At 38.8% G+C, this 21660-nt stretch overlaps 1 protein-coding gene across 16 annotated transcripts in view; it reads left to right on the top strand.

Moving 5' to 3' along the window:
- The window catches only part of LOC117519820 (protocadherin gamma-A11-like), a 911360-nt gene that overhangs the window by 556885 nt on the left and 332815 nt on the right, over positions 1 to 21660 (top strand). For 2 of the 16 annotated variants that reach the window (XM_034181065.1, XM_034181064.1), the window contains exon 1: positions 9467 to 11910. The exons of 11 other annotated variants lie outside the window; for them this stretch is intronic. In XM_034181065.1, the coding sequence (XP_034036956.1) occupies positions 9544 to 11910 (2367 nt within the window). In that variant the 5' untranslated portion in view covers positions 9467 to 9543. Of the gene's footprint in view, positions 1 to 9360; positions 11911 to 21660 lie in introns of those variants that run through there. 3 more of the 16 variants (XM_034181062.1, XM_034181061.1, XM_034181098.1) reach the window with 2 other exon arrangements.

Below are 21660 nucleotides of genomic sequence, written 5' to 3'. Positions count from 1 at the left end.
GGCGTGGAAAAACTCACGCATGCGCACGAGGGTTCAAGCATGTCTGACGTAAAAACATATGAATGAAATCCATATAGTTTTTGAAAAAAATAAAAAGGACCGTTAATTTATTGACAGCCCTCGTATATATATGTGTATATATGTATATATGTATATGTGTGTGTGTGTGTTACTCCGGTTTTGCTGATTCATTTTCTTTTTGTCTCTTTTCTTCTTTTTTATGGTATTTCAGTTTGTAAACTTGCATAATGTGAACATTTTTTAAACAATATCTAAATATTTGCAAATTTATTTATGGATATTGTACAGTTTCTTTCTTTATTTCTTTTTGACACAGATTTATGTCATGCATATTTATATTTTTACCAGTAACAACCTAAAACATTGTTTTTAACCACAAACAAATAAAGTGATGCAATTTTATTTTATTACAAAAACTAACACTCTTCTATTACCTGTAATGAACATATGTTACTGATCTACTCACTCACTCACTCACTCACTCACTCACTCACTCACTCACTCACTCACTCACTCATCTTCAACCTCTTACTCCAATTAAGGGTCACAGGGTTGCTGGAGCCTAAATCCCAGCAGTCATAGGGGATGAGGTGGGGTACACCCTGGACAGGACGCCAGTCTGTCGCAGTATTGATCTTCTTGTTATTTCAAATTAACAGACCCTGACAAATCAGAAAAAAAAACTCTTGCAAAATTGCAAACGTGCATAAGTTTATAGTTGTTTCACTGTTACAGCTGTTTCACTGTTACAAACTTTTCATCAGTAATTTAAAAAAAATGTAGCTAAAACAATCCAAGTAAAGGAATCACTCAGATTCTTTAATGATTTAATGATCTCAACTTGTTTCAGTCTGTCTTTGTCTTTCAAGGAATTTTGACTTCATGAAGACATGATCTCACACATTTTTCGGCCTTACTTCAGCATCTTGCACACCGAAACACACATCTATCTATCTATCTATCTATCTATCTATCTATCTATCTATCTATCTATCTATCTATCTATCTATCTATCTATCTATCTATCTATCTATCTATCTATCTATCTATCTATCTATCTATCTATCTATCTATCTATCTATCTATCTATCTATCTATCTATCTATCTATCTATCTATCTATCTATCTATCTATCTATCTATCTATCTATCTATCTATCTATCTATCTATCTATCTATCTATCTATCTATCTATCTATCTATCTATCTATCTATCTGTCTATCTATCTATCTATCTGTCTATCTGTCTGTCTGTCTAAACACACACACACCTGGTTCGCTTACCAGTTTGAGGAGAATCATTGCTAAATGGATGCTGCTTACATATTATTATATTAAAGGTTAATTATATTATATTGCAGTGTAATTTCTGAATTTGTCTCTTGGTGTCGCTATTTGCCAGTCTGCGCAAAAAAAAAAAAAAAAAGAAAAAAGAAAGAAAGAAAGAAAAACAGCCCACCCTCGACACCAGAACGGGAGCATTTTCAGTTGCTGCTGGTCGTTATGAAGCAGACGAAGTAAATGCAGTAAAAATCCATTTTTCGAACAATTTGCCTCGAATTGAATATATCTCCAACAGACAAACGGTTGAATGGCGACGATGAGCTTCAAGACGAGCTGCTGCGTGTTCTTACTGCTGTGGTGTTGCTCCAGCGGAGACGTGACTTATTCCGTTCAGGAGGAGCTGAAGCGCGGATCATTTATTGGGAATATAGCGAAGGATCTTAAAATGGACTCGAGCACGCTCCTTTCTAGAAAAGCTCGCATGGACGCAGCTGGGAACCGTCGACATTATTGTGACATCAACCTGAGCACCGGAGATTTGATTGTTCATGAGAGGATTGACCGAGAGGAGCTTTGTGGAGAAAATATGTCCTGCGTCATAAAACGCGATCTTGTCTTGGAGAATCCTCTGGAGCTGCATTCTCTCAGTCTCCACGTTCAAGATATTAACGACAACGCACCGCAATTTAACGAAGAATCGATCAATATAGAAATTCAAGAGTCGGCATTAATGGGCGCTCGATTCTTAATAGAAGAGGCGCATGATGCAGATGTGGGCCAAAATTCAGTTCAGGGTTACTCTCTGAAAAAGAATGATTATTTCGTTTTGTCGTTTCATGGAAACATCATCGAGCTTGTTCTTGATAAGGAGCTTGATCGTGAAAAGCAAAAAGAGATTAATTTGCTCCTCACAGCTGTGGATGGAGGCGCCCCTCAGAGGTCAGGTACGGTAGTCATACACGTCACTGTGCTGGACGCAAACGACAACTCTCCAGTGTTCAGCCAGCCTGTTTATAAAGCCAGTCTGCCTGAAAACTCTGATCCAGATACCGTTGTTCTTTCAGTGAGTGCCAGTGACGCAGACGAAGGAGTGCACGGAGATGTCACTTATGATTTTGGACATGTTTCAGAGGATGTGAAGAAAATTTTTAAAATTGACAGAAAAACATGTGTGATACAAGTTAAAGGTGTGATTGACTTTGAAAATATTGCATCTTATGAATTACGTGTTAAAGCAAAGGATGGTTTGGGATTATCATCATATGCAAAAGTAATTATTGATGTCACCAATGTCAACGACAACATTCCTGTTATTTATGTGAAATCTTTGAATAATCCAGTGCAAGAGAATATACCACCTGGTACAGAGGTGGGCATCATTAATGTTCAGGATGCAGATTCTGACCAACTAGCTCACTGTGTTGTTCAGAAAAGCGCCCCCTTTAAGTTGGTTCCGTCCATTAAAAACTATTATTCTCTGGTGACAACAGGACATTTGGACCGTGAATTAGTGTCTGATTACAACATCACAATCACAGCTACTGATGAGGGCTCTCCACCTCTGTCCTCCTCTAAAGCTGTTCAGTTATCTGTAGCTGATATCAACGACAACCCACCTGTGTTTTTGGAACAGTCCTACAGCACCCACGTGACTGAAAACAACAAACCTGGCTCCACCTTATGTTCTGTTTCTGCTCGAGACCCTGATTGGAGACAAAATGGGACAGTGATTTATTCTCTTTTACCTGGTGAGGTGAACGGAGCCCCGGTGTTCTCTTATCTGTCTGTTAATGGAGACACGGGGGTGATCCATGCTGTCAGGTCCTTTGATTATTAACAGTTCAGGAGTTTGAAAGTCCATGTGATGGCCAGAGACAACGGTTCTCCTCCACTCAGCAGCAACGTGACCGTCAGTGTCTTCATCACAGATGTGAATGACAACTCTCCTGAGATATTGTACCCCGCCCGGGAGGGCAACTCCTTCGTGACCGAGCTGGTCCCCAAAGCTGCACAAGGAGGCTCTCTGGTGTCCAAAGTGATCGCAGTGGACGCAGACTCTGGACAGAATGCCTGGCTGTCCTATCATATAGTCAAATCCACTGATCCGGGACTTTTCACTATTGATGTCCACAGTGGAGAGATCAGGACACAGTGGGACATTTCTGAATCTGACAGCATGAAACAGAACCTTATTGTAGCAGTTAAAGATAATGGACAGCCCTCTCTGTCTGCCACCTGTTCCATGTATTTACTCATTTCTGACAACTTGGCTGAAATACCAGAGATGAAGGATGTGTCTTATAATGAGAACAATTCCAAGCTGACCTCTTACCTGATCATCGCACTGGTGTCAGTGTCCACCTTCTTCTTGACTTTCATTATTGTTGCTGTTGGTGTGAAATGTCACAGAAGAAAACCCAGAATGTTGTTTGATGGAGCAGTCACCATCCCCAGTGGTTATCCTCCTCCTCAATATGCAGACGTTGATGGAAGAGGAACTTTACACAGCTTAAATTATGACACCTACCTGACAACAGGTTCAAGAACCAGTGACTTTAAGTTTGTGGGCTCTTACAATGACAACACACTGCCTGCAGACCAGACTCTGGAGAAAAGTCCATCTAGTTTTGCTGAAGCCTTTGCTGAAAGTGATGGCTCCCCTGAGGTAGGAACAGTTGTCATATTATTGCAGTCAGTTTATTCACAATTTTAAGTCCTGGTCTGCCTGTGAATTGAGACCATGTCAAATGTATTATTATTGTTATTAATAATAATAATAATAATAATAATAATAACGATATTGATGAAAAGTCCAACTGAATTTGTTGAAGCTTTTTGGGAATCGCAAGAATCATCAGAGGTATCAATCAACTTAAATTTGTCACAATACAAAAAAAAAGAAAAACTTCTACTTTCAAACTATTTTTCTTTCCAAAATGTATTCTTGAGATACTTATTTGTCCACTAGCTTCAAGTTATTTGTTCACACCTTGATCCAATTAATTTTACTCAATGTAAAACTCTAATTTTGGGGAACAGGTTTCCTCATGGTTTTCTCAACATCTTGTGCTGAGTTAAAATAAATAAATAAATTCCTTGTAACACAGCAGACAGGTATACCTGATGTGTTCATAATTACTATTTCAAGGTAAAAACATAGAAATGGTGATTAAATTCTGGTTTTAGTCACTTCAGAAATGGTAATTACTTGAGCAATTAAAGTCCACTTATAGTGCTTCTTAAATATCTCCTAATGCTTATGAAACTATACAATTTTTCAAAGGTGATGTCTTAAAAAATAGGTCATTTGGTGGAATAGGTTTTTGTGTGTGTGTCGGGGGGGACAATCAATCCTGCTTGTCATAAATGTGAATAACTGAACTGGATAATTGTCATAACACTTGGCCTAATACCATAAAATCAACTTGACCCTGTGGTGATATTTTAAAGATGGAACAAAACTATACACTTGCAATCATCAAACACAGCCAAAAATACAAACAAACAACAAACATGTATCCTTAAAATGTTAAATTTTATGTTTTGGTACTTTTCCTTATGAGACCAGGTTGACCATCACAAAATGCTGTGAGCTTGGGTTGGGTAATGGTTCGGGTTAGGGGAACGGAGTGGGTTAGAGGATGAGAGGAGGTAAGGTTATGTTATGGTTCGGGTTAGAAATAGTAAAATACAACAACCGCATCATGAAAATGTGACTCATTGTGTGACTTTGTGAAATAGCAATGTGGTGCATTTAGTGACAGTGTCACAAGCTAATAGATAAATTCACTTTTTGTGATGTCATCATGAAATGGCATGAGATCAGGTTGGAAATATCTTTGCAAGCAAATTTTTACCAAATATAGCTGGGAATATTCTATGGGAGACTTTCTCCAGATAATAAAATTTGGGAGCAGATCGTCAAAGGTTGAGGTCATCAAAAATATAGTCTGAAAAGCAAATTTTCCAGGTTAACTCTGTAATCAATTGGGTAATGCTTATATCTATCTATGAAACATGTCATTAAATGGTCTCAGTGGCATCATGATGATGTCACTAAAATGTAATGACCTGATGTCACTTTTGTCCAAAAAACAAATTTATGCATGGATGTAGGGTGCATTGCCCCTCTGATCTCTGATACCTTTTATTTATTTTTTTATTTTTTTACTTGAACTATAGTTTTTTTTACAGGATTTGTGCTATTAACACGCAAATGCCATTACAAATTTAAAGGAGGGCCAAATTATTTGAGTAAAAAATCCTACTCCTTTCTCTATTCCATATCCTTTGTATTCAAACACATTGAAGAATGAAATGTTTTTCTCACTTTTACAGATAAACATCTCGGAAGCTCACTGTTGGAAAACCATACAGGGTTCGGGACGGCATCCATGATTTAAAAAAAGATATTCTGTCGTGCCACGATTTTGCTTGAACTGTGGCTGAATTTTCAACATGTTTAAAAATTAATTTTGTTCCAATTAATTTTGTTTGACATACTTTAGTAAACCCTTGCTTTTCTGCAGAGCCTCTAACGTTGTTGTATTTGATGTATTACTGGGAGGTTTTTCTGTAGCATCATGGTTGTGCAAATGTATACTACAGTGATGGGACTTTTTACACACATTGCCTTGTTTAAGCCTGGCCGGTTACATGCTAGAATGACACACCGTGTCATCAACTTGCATGCTGTATCACATTCATGTGCAACTGTTTTCATCACGTCAGATTGTCATGGTGATATGAATAAAATGTGAGCTTTCAGGATACATATCCATGAGAGTGAGAGATTTAGTTTGGCCCAAATCAGGCAAAAAAGAAAAAAACAGTATCTCAAAACAAGTCCTTTATATTACAATACGGTGAAATGCAGAGGTATTGGCTGTAAATTGCCCCAGGGATCTTGCATTGCTCCAAGCTGCCATAGTGCACCAATTAAAGACTCTCATTGTTGTGTTTAAAATGTAAGAGCTTGTGCTCCATGCTATCAATTCTATGGCCATATTTGCACAGTCATGCCAAATGAAAAGAATGTAAATGACCTGAGTGTATATGTGGACTACTTTGTTTGCCATATTTGGTTCCAGAGTCATGCAGAAGCTGATTCAGTCATGCATGTTACTTCTGTCTGTGTTCTTTCTAAATGTCCTGTCATTCCTTATTTATACAGCAAACAGCCAAACTATACAATACTGTTTCATCTTTACATAGCAACACAGTGAAACTCATTATTAAATAGCAACTTCATGATTACTTCAGTTTAAAATGACATTCTCTTAAATGTGTTATTAAGAACTCATATTTCAATAACAGTCTGGTAAATGTTTTCATGTGTCCATCTTAACATTGATCACAGAATATTTTGAATAATGACTGATTACAATGAAATCAACAGAACAGGTAGATCAGTGGATAAGGAATTGGGCTGGATCTGTGTTCAATTTCCAGTCATGCCATGTCTCTGTGTCCTTACACAAGACACTTCATTTGCATTGTCCAAGTTCACCCAGCTGTAAATGAGTACCGACCTTGGATGTCGAAATAACCTGTGTTGGACTGGCGTCTCATTGGGGAAGTCATAGAGTCTCATTCACTTCACACTACGGAATCAGGGTATCAGCATGGGCACCAATGGGCCTTTGGGCGAATGTAGAACTTCTGCTTCTTCTGTTAAATTGGTTTATCAGCTGACCAAGTTATTTGCACCAACAGTTTCAACTATAATATTTGTAACTATCTGTTGGTGATGGGCCCCGATTAAAAATGTTCTGTTATTTTGTTTGTTCTATGCTCAGCAGACTCTGTGCATATTACTTTTTGTAATAGAACACACATAATTTAATTTTTGCAGATTGTAAAAGTCAAATGTGACATGTCAAACTTTGAGCATTAGTGATAGCAGTGATAAACCATAAAACACGTTTAATAGTATTGCTATCATCTTTTCCTTTCCTCAGATTTTCAAGGCCATGATATTTTTAACCATTTCATAGTTCTTTCTGACACTCAGTAGTACCTAATTACCTTCACCAACAAAGTTGGAGATTATGTTTTCTTCCCTGTTTATCTGTTTGTCTGCTTGTGAACAGCCTGGAGCCCACAATTAGTCACATATCGTTATTAACTTTTTCTTGAAGATTCATATCCTGATAGGCAAGAAGTGATTCAATTTTCAAGGTCATAGATCAAAGGTCAAAGACAGGAAGAATCTTGGAAAATTGGAAAAATCCATATGTTTAACATTCAAAGAATTTTCAAAAAGTCATACCTCTATCAAAAAAGATCAAAGGTCTTTCATATTTGAGAGCAGTATGTAGGATAATATCCTTTATCGACTGGCAAAGTTTGATCTGGATCTGATCTGGATTACAGATTTTGTGGCCATTTAAATTTAACTTTGAAAATCACATTTAATGTATATCTTACATTGTATCTGCTCCACCCACTCTCATATTTTTTATTATTATTATTTTTATTTGGCACACACCCACAAAAACATAAAGAAATCTATCACAAGACCAAACAAAGAAAAACAAAAGCAAACAAAACCGCAAACAATTAAAAAAAAAAAAAATTCCTAGTTGTGTGCCGTCAAAAGGGTGTGGGCTGAAGCAAAGGCTTATAAACACCCACCTCTATCATGAGTTGCCATATACACATATATATGCACTCATGACAGAAACTACAAAAAAGAAAAGGACAAGAAGATGAGCAAAAAGGTTTTGTAGATTAATCAATACACCAAACATCCGAACATAACAGAACAATCAGCAGTATGAAGCAGATTAAACAAAAGAACAGAAACAAAAACAGTTTACCTAATTTATCATACTATAATATGCAATTTTATTTTTATAAGATCTTTTCAGGCCAGCCAAAGTACCAGATCATTTAATACTATCAGGGCAGTCATTCCAGATTTTAACCCCTTTAACAGATACACAATAACTTTTTACACTAGTACGATACTTTAAGCGGTCAAATACTGAATTTCTTCTCAGATGATAACAGGAATCCCTCAGTTTAAACAATTCCTGGGCATGTTGAGGTAAGAGTTCATTTTTAACTTTATGAACTGTATCGTAAAATAATCAACCAAGTCCCAGAATTTCAAAATGTGAAAACAAGCAAACAGTGGATTCGTTGGCTCCCAATAAGTGAGGTGCAGATTGGCACTCACTATCGCCTGACAAAGTTTGATCTGGATCTGCTCCAGATTGTGGATTTTGTGGACATTTGAATTTAATATTATTAATATATCAACGACCACAATACTTACTGGCTCTTTGTTTTGTGTTAATCTTTTTATTGTTATCGTACATTTTATATAGTGCTATATAATAATGAATTAAATTAAATCAAATACAGATATGAACACTCATGTACAAATAGGTGAGAAACTGTCCCAGTGAAATCTATTTAGTTGAAAATGATAAAAGGAAGTGAAAGAGGGATGCCAGAATGTATGCAGAAATCACTCATTTTAGAAAGTCATCATGTTAGTTTCCAGATTATCTGCAAGTATTGAAAGTTGACAGGTCAGATGACGTGCTTGTTGCATATAATTAAAAAAAAGCAAACTGTCAATTAGGCCCATGGCACAAATCTATTGGCTCATGCACTGTAAAAATGTTCACTATTAAATAAATGCAAATAAAAGGTGATTTATGGGATTTTTTTTTTTTTTTTACCAGATTAGTTAAATACCACTTGCCATAAAATCTAAGTTGTATTTATTGTTTTCTTTTAAATTTAAAAATTTATGATTGATATCATTTCTGAATTTGAGTTATTTGTGTCTTAATATTCAGTCCAGCCATCTGTCGGGCATTTCCAAGCATGAATAATAATAAAAAAGTAAACATGTATTTTTTCTAAAAGGGACTGTAAATAAATTCCCAACATGCTGCCTTCCACTTTTGTTATATTTTACACAGGTGACCTGCAGTTAGATAAGAACATTAATTATATTATGTACCAACGAATGTGCAACTATATTTGTTTAGTTTTGTAGACAATATCCTGAAGAATTAAATTGACTTTCAATGCACAGATGATGTTATTATTAGATATACCTCTAGGTGTCGCTATACACCAGCACTACGATGTATTTCCCATCGCAGTTGGTTTCTTGCCTCGTCACTGACTGAGACTCCCACCCTGGAATATTTTTTATTCCTGTGAAGAGGTTGAATTGTCTTTGTGTCAGCCTGCTACTGGGAGCTTCGAATGGACAATGGGTTCGATTCTGTTCGTGTTTCAACGCTGCAGCCTTTATTTGCTCCTCGTCTGCTGGGGGAACGACGCGCACGGAGACATCAGCTTTTCTGTTGCCGAGGAAACGAAAAGAGGATCGATTATTGGAAATATTGGCAAAGATCTCGGACTGGAGACGGCTTCGCTCTCCGACAGAAAAGCCCGCATAGACACAGAGGGAAACGACAAACGGTACTGTGACATAAACCTGAAGAACGGAGATTTAATTGTTACCGACAGGATCGACCGAGAGGGGCTTTGTGGGAAAAAGGCGTCGTGCGTCTTAAAACATGAGCTCGTGCTGGAAAATCCTCTTGTGCTCCACCGGATTAACCTACACGTTCAAGACATTAATGATAACTCGCCACAGTTTAACGAGGATGTTATTAATATAGAAATTCAGGAGTCAGCGGACAGAGGTGCTCGTTTCTTAATAGAAGAGGCTCACGATCCAGATGTGGGGATGAATTCAGTTCAGCGATACAGCCTCTCCCAAAATAATCATTTCGTTTTGTCCGTTAAAGGAAGCATCATCGAGCTTGTCCTTGACAAAGAGCTTGATCGCGAAGCGCAAAATGAGATCGATTTGATCCTCACGGCTGCAGATGGCGGATCCCCGCAGAGATCAGGCGCCGTGTCCGTGCACGTCACCGTGTTGGATGCAAACGATAACGCGCCAGTGTTCAGTCAGGCCGTTTATGAAGTCAGTCTGTCTGAAAACTCCCCCGTGGGCACCGTGGTGGTCACAGTGAGCGCGAAGGACGCAGACGAGGGCGTCAATGGAGATGTGAGTTATGACTTCGGGCATGTGGCTGAAGATGTGAAGAAGATTTTCAGTATTGACCGCAAAACAGGAGAAATGCGAGTAATTGGCCCCGTTGATTATGAAAGTACAAGCTCGTTTGAGATTCGAGTGAAAGCAAAGGACGGACTGGGGCTGTCATCTCACACAAACGTAATTATTTCCGTTACTGATGTGAATGACAACGCTCCTGTGGTCAACCTGAAGTCTCTGACAAATCCCATAGCAGAAGGCATTCCTCCTGGTACAGAGGTGGGCATCATCCATGTGCAAGACAGAGACTCTGACAGGAACCGACAGGTCCGTTGCTCCATACTACAGAATGCTCCCTTTAAGTTGGTTCCTTCCATTAAAAACTATTATTCTCTGGTGACAACAGGACATTTGGACCGTGAATTAGTGTCTGATTACAACATCACAATCACAGCTACTGATGAGGGCTCTCCACCTCTGTCCTCCTCTAAAACTGTTCAGTTATCTGTAGCTGATATCAACGACAACCCACCTGTGTTTTTGGAACAGTCCTACAGCACATATGTGACTGAAAACAACAAACCTGGCTCCACTTTATGTTCTGTTTCTGCTCGAGACCCTGACTGGAGACAAAACGGCACAGTGATTTATTCTCTTTTACCTGGTGAGGTGAATGGAGCCCCGGTGTCCTCTTATCTGTCTGTTAACAGAGACACAGGGGTGATCCACGCTGTCAGGTCCTTTGATTATGAACAGTTCAGGAGTTTGAAAGTCCATGTGATGGCCAGAGACAACGGTTCTCCTCCACTCAGCAGCAACGTGACCATCAGTGTCTTCATCACGGATGTGAATGACAACTCTCCTCAGATACTGTACCCTGCCCGGGAGGGCAACTCCTTCATGACTGAGCTGGTCCCCAAAGCTGCACAAGGAGGCTCTCTGGTGTCCAAAGTGATCGCAGTGGACGCAGACTCTGGACAGAATGCCTGGCTGTCCTATCATATAGTCAAATCCACTGATCCGGGACTTTTCACTATTGATGTCCACAGTGGAGAGATCAGGACACAGCGGGACGTTTCTGAATCTGACAGCATGAAACAGAACCTTATTGTAGCAGTTAAAGATAATGGACAGCCCTCTCTGTCTACCACCTGTTCCATGTATTTACTCATTTCTGACAACTTGGCTGAGATACCAGAGATGAAGGACGTCTCTTATGATGAGAAGAATTCCAAGTTAACCTCTTATCTGATCATCGCTCTGGTGTCTGTGTCCACCTTCTTCCTCACCTTCATTATTGTTGCTGTTGGTGTGAAATTTTGTCACAGAAGAAAACCCAGAATGTTGTTTGATAGAGCAGGTGCCATCCCCAGTGGTTATCCTCCTCCTCACTATGCAGATGTTGATGGAACAGGAACTTTACGCAGAATAAATTATGACACCTACCTGACAACAGGTTCAAGAACCAGTGACTTCAAGTTTGTCAGTTCTTACAGTGACAACACTCTGCCTGCTGACCAGACTCTGAACAAAAGTCCAACACAGTTTGCTGAAGCTTTTGACGAATCAGAGGTATGTTTCATGTGTCACAACAGTTAAAAAAAAAAATCCCTAACAACATTAATTTTTCTCTAAGTTTATTTCTTTTGCATATAATGGCCCCTATACCATCAGAATGCTATCATATTTCTTCGCAAAAGATATACTTGATGGATCTTGATTGCTTCAGTGTGTCAAAAAAATATATATAAAACCTGCTTCGTGACAGTGTTTTCTGTTGAGAATTTGAAAAGCTTCTGCCTTGATAGGTAGTTAGGATATACTGTGTGAAAATGATGCTTGCTTGGGTTGACTTTGTGGATTAAGACTACCAGTGTGGCTATGATGCTGTGACAGTACTTGTGTCAGTAGCATTTATTGCTGTAGAAAGCAAATTGCACGTGTATCATTAAATTGACTGTCAGAGTTCTGAGCAGTTGTAGTTAATATGTTTGTGCTAGAAAACTATCAAAGAAAACAAAAATATCTTTGACAAAATTTTCAGGTGTGCAATTCTTATTCCAAGAATTCATACTGATTTGTAGTATTCACATAGTAATTTGTAATTTTTGTACATGAATGCTTATTTTTTTATAGTCTTGTGAAGATATTTTGCACCGTATTTACTGTAGCAACTGTAGTAAAATGGTTGGAGTGTAATTTCTTAATTTGTGATGCATGATTCTGGCTCTATCACTGTTCAGTACTTGCATGGATTCAGTATATGGTGGGGTTGTGAAAACCAGCAGCTTAGGTGTCTTTGTTGGTGAAAGAAACATTTAATGATCTTGACTTGGTAGATGATGTTGTCATTCTTGCAGAATCAGTAGATACCCTGATTGCAGCATGTGAGAAGCTAAGTTAGGAATCACAGTGTCTAATTTTGCCAAAGTCCTGAATCACCACTTCCTGGTCTCGGCCATTATAGGTTTATCTGTAGGTGGTTAAAGTTTGGAACTTGTTGAGCAACTCAGTCTCACGGCAGTTTGTTATTCAGCAGCACGAAATATACATTAATCTACGGGTTTGTGATATTGTAATGAAAATGACAAAATGTTTGTAATAGGAGCACAAATTTATTCTAATACATTCCGTGATGGCTGCACGAAATTAAAAGTGATGCAGGGGCATCGGGGGGGGGGGTTATAGTTAGGGGTAGGGGTGGGGGTAGGGTTAGTAATAGTAAGTTTAAAAAAAGACCCGTCACAAAATAATTCAAATTTTCTTGACGGGACTTCTTTTTAACTTACTATTACTAATCCTACCCCTACCCCTAACCATAACCTAACCCTACTCCTTCCTCTAACCCTAACTATAACACACACAAAAAAAAAACTTTGTGAGACTGGGCTGTGTAGAGACATTCACTTATCTCAGCACTGACATTCTTGTCTCTGGGTCTCTGGTCTTTGAGATGGAGAGATGCCTGGGAAGAGCTTATGCCATCATAAGGTCAATAGACAAAGATGTTTGATAATGTTGATATATTTGGAGGAGAAGGGCTTTGTCATTAGGGTCATGGTGCTTCTGGTCATACTGGAGAATTGTGAGACTTGGACACTTCTCAGTATCTGAAGGTACTTTTATCTTTGTCACTTGGTTTGTTTGGGGGATCCTCATGTGCCACAGGAATTACTTTTTGTCAAAGAAACAATTACTTAGGGAGACATCAATGTGGAATATCAATTTCAATGTGAGGAAACACCAGCTATAACATTTTGGTCATGTGGCATTATTCTCCAGCATGCAGGTCCCTCAGTGTTGAGGCCACCAGCAGCTGGAGGAGGCCAAGGAGACACTCATCTTTCACTTGGCTGTGGCAGATAGATTACTTTAAAGACGTAGAAGATGAAGAAGAGCGTTCATTGTCATTGTACATATAATACAATGAAATATGTCCTCTGTATTTAACCCATCCTAATTACAGTTGGACACAATCCAAACACTAGGAGCAGCAGGCAGCCACAGCCCAGTGCCTGGGGACCAACTGCCTTGGTCAGGGGCAGAGAAAGGAGCAGACCCAAAATAAGCATGTTTTGATTGTAGGAGGAAACCAAAAGGAAACCCATGCAGACACGGGGACAACATGCAAATTCCACACAGAAAGGCCTGGAAGCGATCTCACGACCTTCTTGCTGTCAGGCACCAGTGCTAAGTCACCATGCTGCCATGTAATGTAATAATGTAGGTGGTTGCTACATGATATCCAAGACATTCCATGAGTGATGGATGCCGGTTGGTGCTCCCAGGACTTGACTTTACATGTTACATTTTGTGATACCAGTGTGTGATTATATTTTGCACCATATTTACTGCAGCAGTGAACATAAGAGGTTTGTGATTTCATTGAAGAATTTGAGAAGATGCAAATGTTGTCTTAGTGGGACAGAAAAAAAAATGTCTGACTTCAGATTTACGAGGTCTGTCAATAAAGTATAGGTCCTTTTTATTTTTTTCAAAAACTATATGGATTTCATTCATATGTTTTACGTCAGACATGCTTGAACCCTCGTGCGCATGCCGTGAGTTTTTCCATGCCTGTCGGTGACGTCATTCGCCTGTGAGCACTCCTTGTGAGAGGAGTCGTCCAGCCCCTCGTCGGAATTCCTTTGTCTGAGAAGTTGCTGAGAGACTGGCGCTTTGTTTTATCAAAATTGTTTCTAAACCTGTGAGACACATCGAAGTGGACACGGTTCGAAAAATTAAGCTGGTTTTCGGTGAAAATTTTAACGGCTGATGAGAGATTTTGAGGTGATTACTGTCGCTTTAAGGACTCCCACGGAGCGAGACGTCGTGCAGCACTCCCACGCGCCGTCGTCAGCCTGTTTCAAGCTGAAAACCTCCACATTTCAGGCTTTATTGATCCAGGACGTCGTGAGAGAACAGAGAAGTTTCAGAAGAAGTCGGTTTCAGCATTTTATCCGGATATTCCACTGTTAAAGGAGATTTTTTTTAATGAAAGACGTGCGGGCGGATTGCAGCGTCGGCTCGCAGCCGCCGCAATGCTCCACCACAGGAAAAACACCTCCGTTGGAAGCCTTAAGTACAAGTTGGAACATGTCCAGCTGTTAAACAATTTCTCATATACTCACTCCACTGAAAGCCATCAAAAGCCGCCTGGACTTTACAAATGGTTATCAACACAGAGGTGTTTTTCCTGTGCCGCCGCACCGCGCCGGCTGCGAGCCGACGCGCGGACCCGTCCGCACGTCTTTCATTAAAAAAATCTCCTTTAACAGTGGAATATCCGGATAAATGCTGAAACCGACTTCTTCTGAAACTTCTCTGTTCTCTCACGACGTCCTGGATCAATAGAGCCTGAAATGTGGAGGTTTTCAGCTTGAAACAGGCTGACGACGGTGCCTGGGACCGCTGCACGACGTCTCGCTCCGCGGGAAGTCCTTAAAGCGACAGTATCACCTCAAATCTCTCATCAGCCGTTAAATTTTCACCGAAAACCAGCTTACTTTTTCAAACGTGTCTACTTCGATGTGTCTCACAGGTTTAGAAAAATTTTGATCAAACAAAGCGCCAGTCTCTCAGCAACTTCTCAGACAAGGAATTCCGACGAGGGGCTGGACGACTCCTCCCACAAGGAGTGCTCACAGGCGACTGACGTCACCGACAGGCGTGGAAAAACTAATGCATGCGCACAAGGGTTCAAGCATGTCTGACGTAAAAACATATGAATGAAATCCATATAGTTTTTGAAAAAAATAAAAAGGACCTATACTTTATTGACAGCCCTCGTACTCATACATGTGTGACTTTTTCTATGTCTATAAGTTATTTTTGTCACAGGTGCTCAGGTGTTTTATATCAAATATACCTTCATGGTCTGTGTGTGGCTGAGATAATGTGACAGGTGACTGCCTGTGCCGATAACATTCTGTGGTTCCATCATTGTCGAAGAAGACTTGTCCTGTGGCTGAGATACTGTGAGAAAATACTGGTTGTGTTGCTCGGATTCTGTTAAAGGTTTCCTCTGAGTTGAATTATTATTATTATTATTATTATTATTGATTGTGTGTCCTGATTTATTGCTTCTCTTGAGAATTTAATTAACTCCAAGAATAAACTGTTACCTTTGCAGCAGATATCTTATGCAATTGGAGATTTGTGATCCACATACTGATAAAAAGATGTTCACAGAAATATGTCAAGTACAGATCTGGTGACACAATGCTCAGTTGATAGGAGACTCACATCTGTAAATATAATCTAATCTTCCAATACATCTTGCAGTCCAGTGGGGCCCTGAGTACTACGATGCTACCTCCCACCAACCTCAGCAGCCCTGCACCACCCTTGGGGTCGCTGATGGGTGTAGGCACATGCATAGCTACTGGGAAACAAACCCATGCTAGACAGATTCCACTGCAGATATACTGCATGACCTCACAACTGGCCTGCTGGGCTTATCTGCTCCCAAAAGGATCCTGACTTGAGGTCTTTCTCAGCTGTCAGCAGGACTTTTCCTGCAGTCAGCTGATCTTCCCCTGCATTTAAAGGATATTTCCCCAGATTTACTTTATAGGCAGCGTTTTATAATCTTGAAATGCATTGTCCTAGATGTAGACTGGTGAGGTAAGCCACCAAGACATCCATGGCATCAGGTTTAGCAATACCCCATAATGACAATGTGAAAAAAGTTTGAGATTTTTGCAAATGTGGCTGTGTGCTGTGGCTGTGATTTGAGAAATTGCATTGTGCAACTTTTGTCTGTTCATTGCAATACCAGTCACATTTTGATAGTGGAGTAGCACGGAGAAGTATTTTCATAAATGAAAAGTCTTATGTGCAAACCATGTCAGTCTTATGTACAAAACCATGTCAGAATAGTATCTTTGTTTCTGCAAGTTTGTATTTTTAGCAGCATTGACTTGTTTACAACACCTGTTTCTTGTTTGTCACATTCGGAATTTTCTGGGACTGCATTTGCCCAGATTTGAAACCAAAAATAGTTGCCTCTAGGGACTAGTGTCTACACATAAGTATCAATGGACCATATGCTAATTTACTAAATTCTGAAAGTTAGAAAAGGAAATCAGAAAAGCTATCTGGGACCTCAGAAAGCCCATCTGCAATTACTGCTTGATCTCCAAAATCAGTATATGCAACCGAAATTATGTTCAGTATGAGTGTTGTCATTAGTGCCACTTCAAAAATTAAATTTATGATAAGTAATTTATCCTAAACTTATGATCTGTTGTTTTTTCAAACTTATGCAAAAACAAATCTTGAGAAAAAATACAGTATGCGATAGTTAATAATTATTAAGAGCCTGTTCTTTCATATTTATGAATACATTTTACCACATTGCAGTTTTTTTTTTAAATGAAAACTCAACCTATCATTCTTTTTGAGTTCTACACATGTGGTGATACCTTATTTACACCAGGATGTTAATAAAATCAATGCTAGCTATTCTCAGAATAAAGTACTTATATCCACAGTTTCAAATTGCATAAGTCAAATGGTGTCCACTTTATGGTCTTCTCAAAACATTAAAATTACTGTTCTGGATGCTCAGAATGCATCTGAGCTCATCTAGAAACCTTTGGCTTCTGGGGGCCTAAAGTGGCCCCCAGACCACCGGCCCGTTGGCTTCAGCCCTGCGGGCCTCGCAGTTTGTCCCCCCCCAATTTCTAGTTCTTAATCGCGCCCTTGAACTCTTTATGTAACAGAAAAAGTTGCACTGTTCAGTTAAAGTGTTAAAATGCTTATATTGTGTCAAATATTTTGACACAATTTCACAAAATCCAAATTGAAGTATTTCCTTTCCCCGTAAGTGTTTATTTGGAGTATTCAGTGTTACTTTTTGACATTATAAAACTGTTTTCAGCACAAAAATAGCTGATTCTTTTTTGCTGTGTGTTAATTATAAACACATGGTTATTTTTGTGACAGTTTATTTTAAACACTAGATATACTCCATTTCATATACGGAGGTCTATTAGAAAAGTATCCGACCTTATTATTTTTTTCAAAAACCATATGGATTTGAATCATGTGTGATTACATCAGACATGCTTGAACCCTCGTTGGCATGCGAGAGTTTTTTCACGCCTGTCGGTTACGTCATTCGCCTGTGGGCAGATATCAGATCTGCTTGTTAGTCTGCATCTAAAAAGGAGTGATCACACCTTGGAGAGCTGTTGCACCAAGTGGACTGACATGAATCATGGCTCCAACACGAGAGATGTCAATTGAAACAAAGGAGAGGATTATCAAACTCTTAAAAGAGAGTAAATCATCACGCAATGTTGCAAAAGATGTTGGTTGTTCACAGTCAGCTGTGTCTAAACTCTGGACAAATACAAACAACACGGGAAGGTTGTTAAAGGCAAACATACTGGTAGACCAAGGAAGACATCAAAGCGTCAAGACAGAAACTTAAAGCAATATGTCTCAAAAATCGAAAAATGTACAACAAAACAAATGAGGAACGAATGGGAGGAAACTGGAGTCAACGTCTGTGACCGAAACTGTAAGAAACCGCCTAAAGGAAATAGGATTTACATACAGAAAGCTAAACGAAAGGCATCATTAACACCTAAACAGAAAAAACAAGGTTACAATGGCCTAAGGAAAGCAATTGTGGGCTGTGGATGACTGGATGAAAGTCATATTCAGTGATGAATCTCAAATCTGCATTGGGCAAGGTGATGATGCTGGAACTTTGTTTGGTGCCGTTCCAATGAGATTTATAAAGATGACTGCCTGAAGAGAACATGTAAATTTCCACAGTCATTGATGATATGGGGCTGCATGTCAGGTAAAGGCACTGGGGAGATGGCTGTCATTACATCATCAATAAATGCACAAGTTTATGTTGATATTTTGGACAATTGAAAGGATGTTTGGGGATGATGAAATCATTTTTCAAGATGATAATGCATCTTGCCATAGAGCAAAAACTGCAAAAACATTCCTTGCAAAAAGACACATAGGGTCAATGTCATGGCATAGGGTCAGTGTCAATGAGCAGATCTGATTTGATGCAGGTGTTAATTTGGGGGATGAAAATTTACAGGGTGATTCCATAATTTTTTCCTCAGAATTGAGTGATTCCATATTTTTTCCTCTGCTTGGTCTAAAAAAGTAACCGTTACTGACTGCCACAATCTTTTTTTCTTGATTTCTTATAGTGTTTCTTAAAGCCAGAAAGTTGCCATTTGAAATGACTTTAGTTTTGTGTCATGTCTGTGATCTGCTTTTTTTCTACAAAATTAAACAACTGAATGAACATCCTCTGAGGCCGGTGATTCCATAATTTTTGCCAGGGGTTGTGTATATATATATATATATATATATATATATATATATGAAATAGCCATATAGAACACAAAGTTTGCTTGGTCTTTACAGGAATATCAGACTTCTGTCTTGCCACCTCGGCCTCATATTTTCTCATACAAACCTCGCGTTCAGTTAATAATTCTTTATTATCTTAATAAATGTGTCCAATTGTTCTGCATGCCGGTGTACGTATATTTCTAGTTGCAGTGGAGTTTTTTGTTTTGTTTTGAAAGTTGCTTTCATATCATATATACATTGATAGCAAATATACCATTTTCTGTGTTTTTCTGTACTGAGGTTGTTCTGTGAGGTAGGGGTTGAAAGCTTTGGTTTGAACTTCAAATGTGTCTGCTTGTGGCTACCTCTGTGTTTTTTAAGACAATACATTTCATCTCTTTAGTACGAGTTCACTCTACTGAAAATGGGTTCTGGCCAGTACTTTGGAACTGGGTCCCGTGCCAGCTGAGTAATAGACTCGCATCCGTTTCATGCAACACAAACCAGAGATAAACACCAACAGATAACCACTGGAAAGGTAGAATATTCAAGCTTAGTTCCTTGATGCATTGTCGTAGTCATATTGTCCAGAATGCATTAAAGATTGTTAGACCATGAAATACAGTAGTGTTCAGAATAATAGTAATAATAGTCTGAGACTTGTTGAAAACCACAACAAATGACTGCAGGCTAAAAGGACCAATTGACCAGTGACGGTTCAACACTGAATTACTCCCTGGACGAGATCTCCTCTTAGCCCCCCCCCCCCCCCCCCCCAAAAAAAAACAAAAAACAAAACAAAACATGTTTTATTATTGTCTTTAATATTTTAGAAGTGCCCCCGAAATTGCAATTGAAATTTATTTTATTTTATTTATTTTTATTTAAGGATCCCCATTAGTCTTTACCAAAGTAGAGACTATTGTTCCTGGGGTCCATTCTCAAATAAAAGTATTACAATTACATCAAAATATTACAATTTATATAGCTCATATGCACCAACTGTACAAATGACAACATACACAAGTAACAATTATTTCTTCACAAAACAAACACAAACACTACATTCACTACATTAGGAGAACTATCTTATTGAGTATACATTTCTTAAGATTTGCTTTGAAAACTATATGATTTCGTATTAACCTTACATCTGGAGGCAACTGATTCCAATATAAGATGGATCAATATATAAATGTGTTTTTTAGAGCATTAGTTTTTGGCAGAGGCAAAGCAAAAATAGAACTAGAAACTTGTCTTGTGTTAAACTCATGCCTGTTACAGGAGAACAGGCTAAAGGGTTTGTGTGTGGTCCAGATTTTATGCAAAGAAACCACAGAAGAACAGGCCAGTCTCTCCCTCACTGTCATCCATGACAGTCTGTGATGTAAGACATTAACACTGGTTCGAAAAGGACAGCCCAGAGTGTCTTGCTGGTCGATTCTGTGCTATCCAGAGTTTGTTCAGGTCTTTGAGAGCAGACTTTGACCACACAACAGAACAATAGTCTAAGTGACACAACACTAAATACTGTAAAACTAATGTTCTTGTTGCTGTAGATATAAATTGAGCATTGCATCTAATTAAAGAGATTTTGCTGCTCATTTTGGTCACAGTATTATTAATATGTGTTGTCTAAGACATCCTTTGATCCAAAGTCACCCCCAGCAATTGTATCTCAGTCACTTGTTCTAATAATTGATTGTGCAGAGAGAGGTTTAACTTTGGGGTGTCTCTTAGGGTGTGTTTGGAACCTAAAATCATACACTTAGTTTTTAACACATTCAAATTTTACCTGTTTTCCACCACCCAGTCATAAGTCAACATTAGCTCTTTTTGTAGAGTGCTATTGACCTGATCCAGGCTAGAGGCAGAGACATATATTGTTGTATCATCTGTGTATACAGTCATATGGGCCCTATGTAAAATATATGACATGTCATTTACAAAAATACTATACAGCAGATGACCAAGACAACTGCCTTGTGGAATTCTGCATGTTAGGGTCACAGTATCTGACTGACATTGAAAGCAACTCATTGTTTTCTGTCAACCAAATAACTTCTTAAAAAACATAAAGCAGAGCTTTTAAATCCATATGCTAATAGTTTCCCAAATAGAAGTTCATGATCGACTAGATCAAAGGCCGCACTAAAGTCCAGAAATGCAATTCCTATCAGTTGCTTACAATCAATTTGTCGCAGCCAGTCATCAGTCAGAGCTGAAAGTGCTGTACTTGTTGAGTAGCCTTCTTTATAGGCATGTTGGACATCAGAATGAAGATGATTTACTTCAAATAATTCTGAATCTGTCTGAACATAATCCCCTCCAACAGTTTACCCAGGACAGGTAAGATGCTTATTGATCTGCTGTTCTACCCAGTCAGTGGCTCTTTAGAATGTTTTTGTCAGAGGAAATATTTTTGCTATTTTCCATAGATCTGGATAAGTGCTTTCATCAAAACATAGATTCAAAATATGGCTT

The sequence above is a fragment of the Thalassophryne amazonica genome, chromosome 11 (assembly GCF_902500255.1).
Source record: "Thalassophryne amazonica chromosome 11, fThaAma1.1, whole genome shotgun sequence".
Lineage (NCBI taxonomy): Eukaryota > Metazoa > Chordata > Actinopteri > Batrachoidiformes > Batrachoididae > Thalassophryne > Thalassophryne amazonica.
This window is presented reverse-complemented; position numbering and strand designations above follow the sequence as displayed.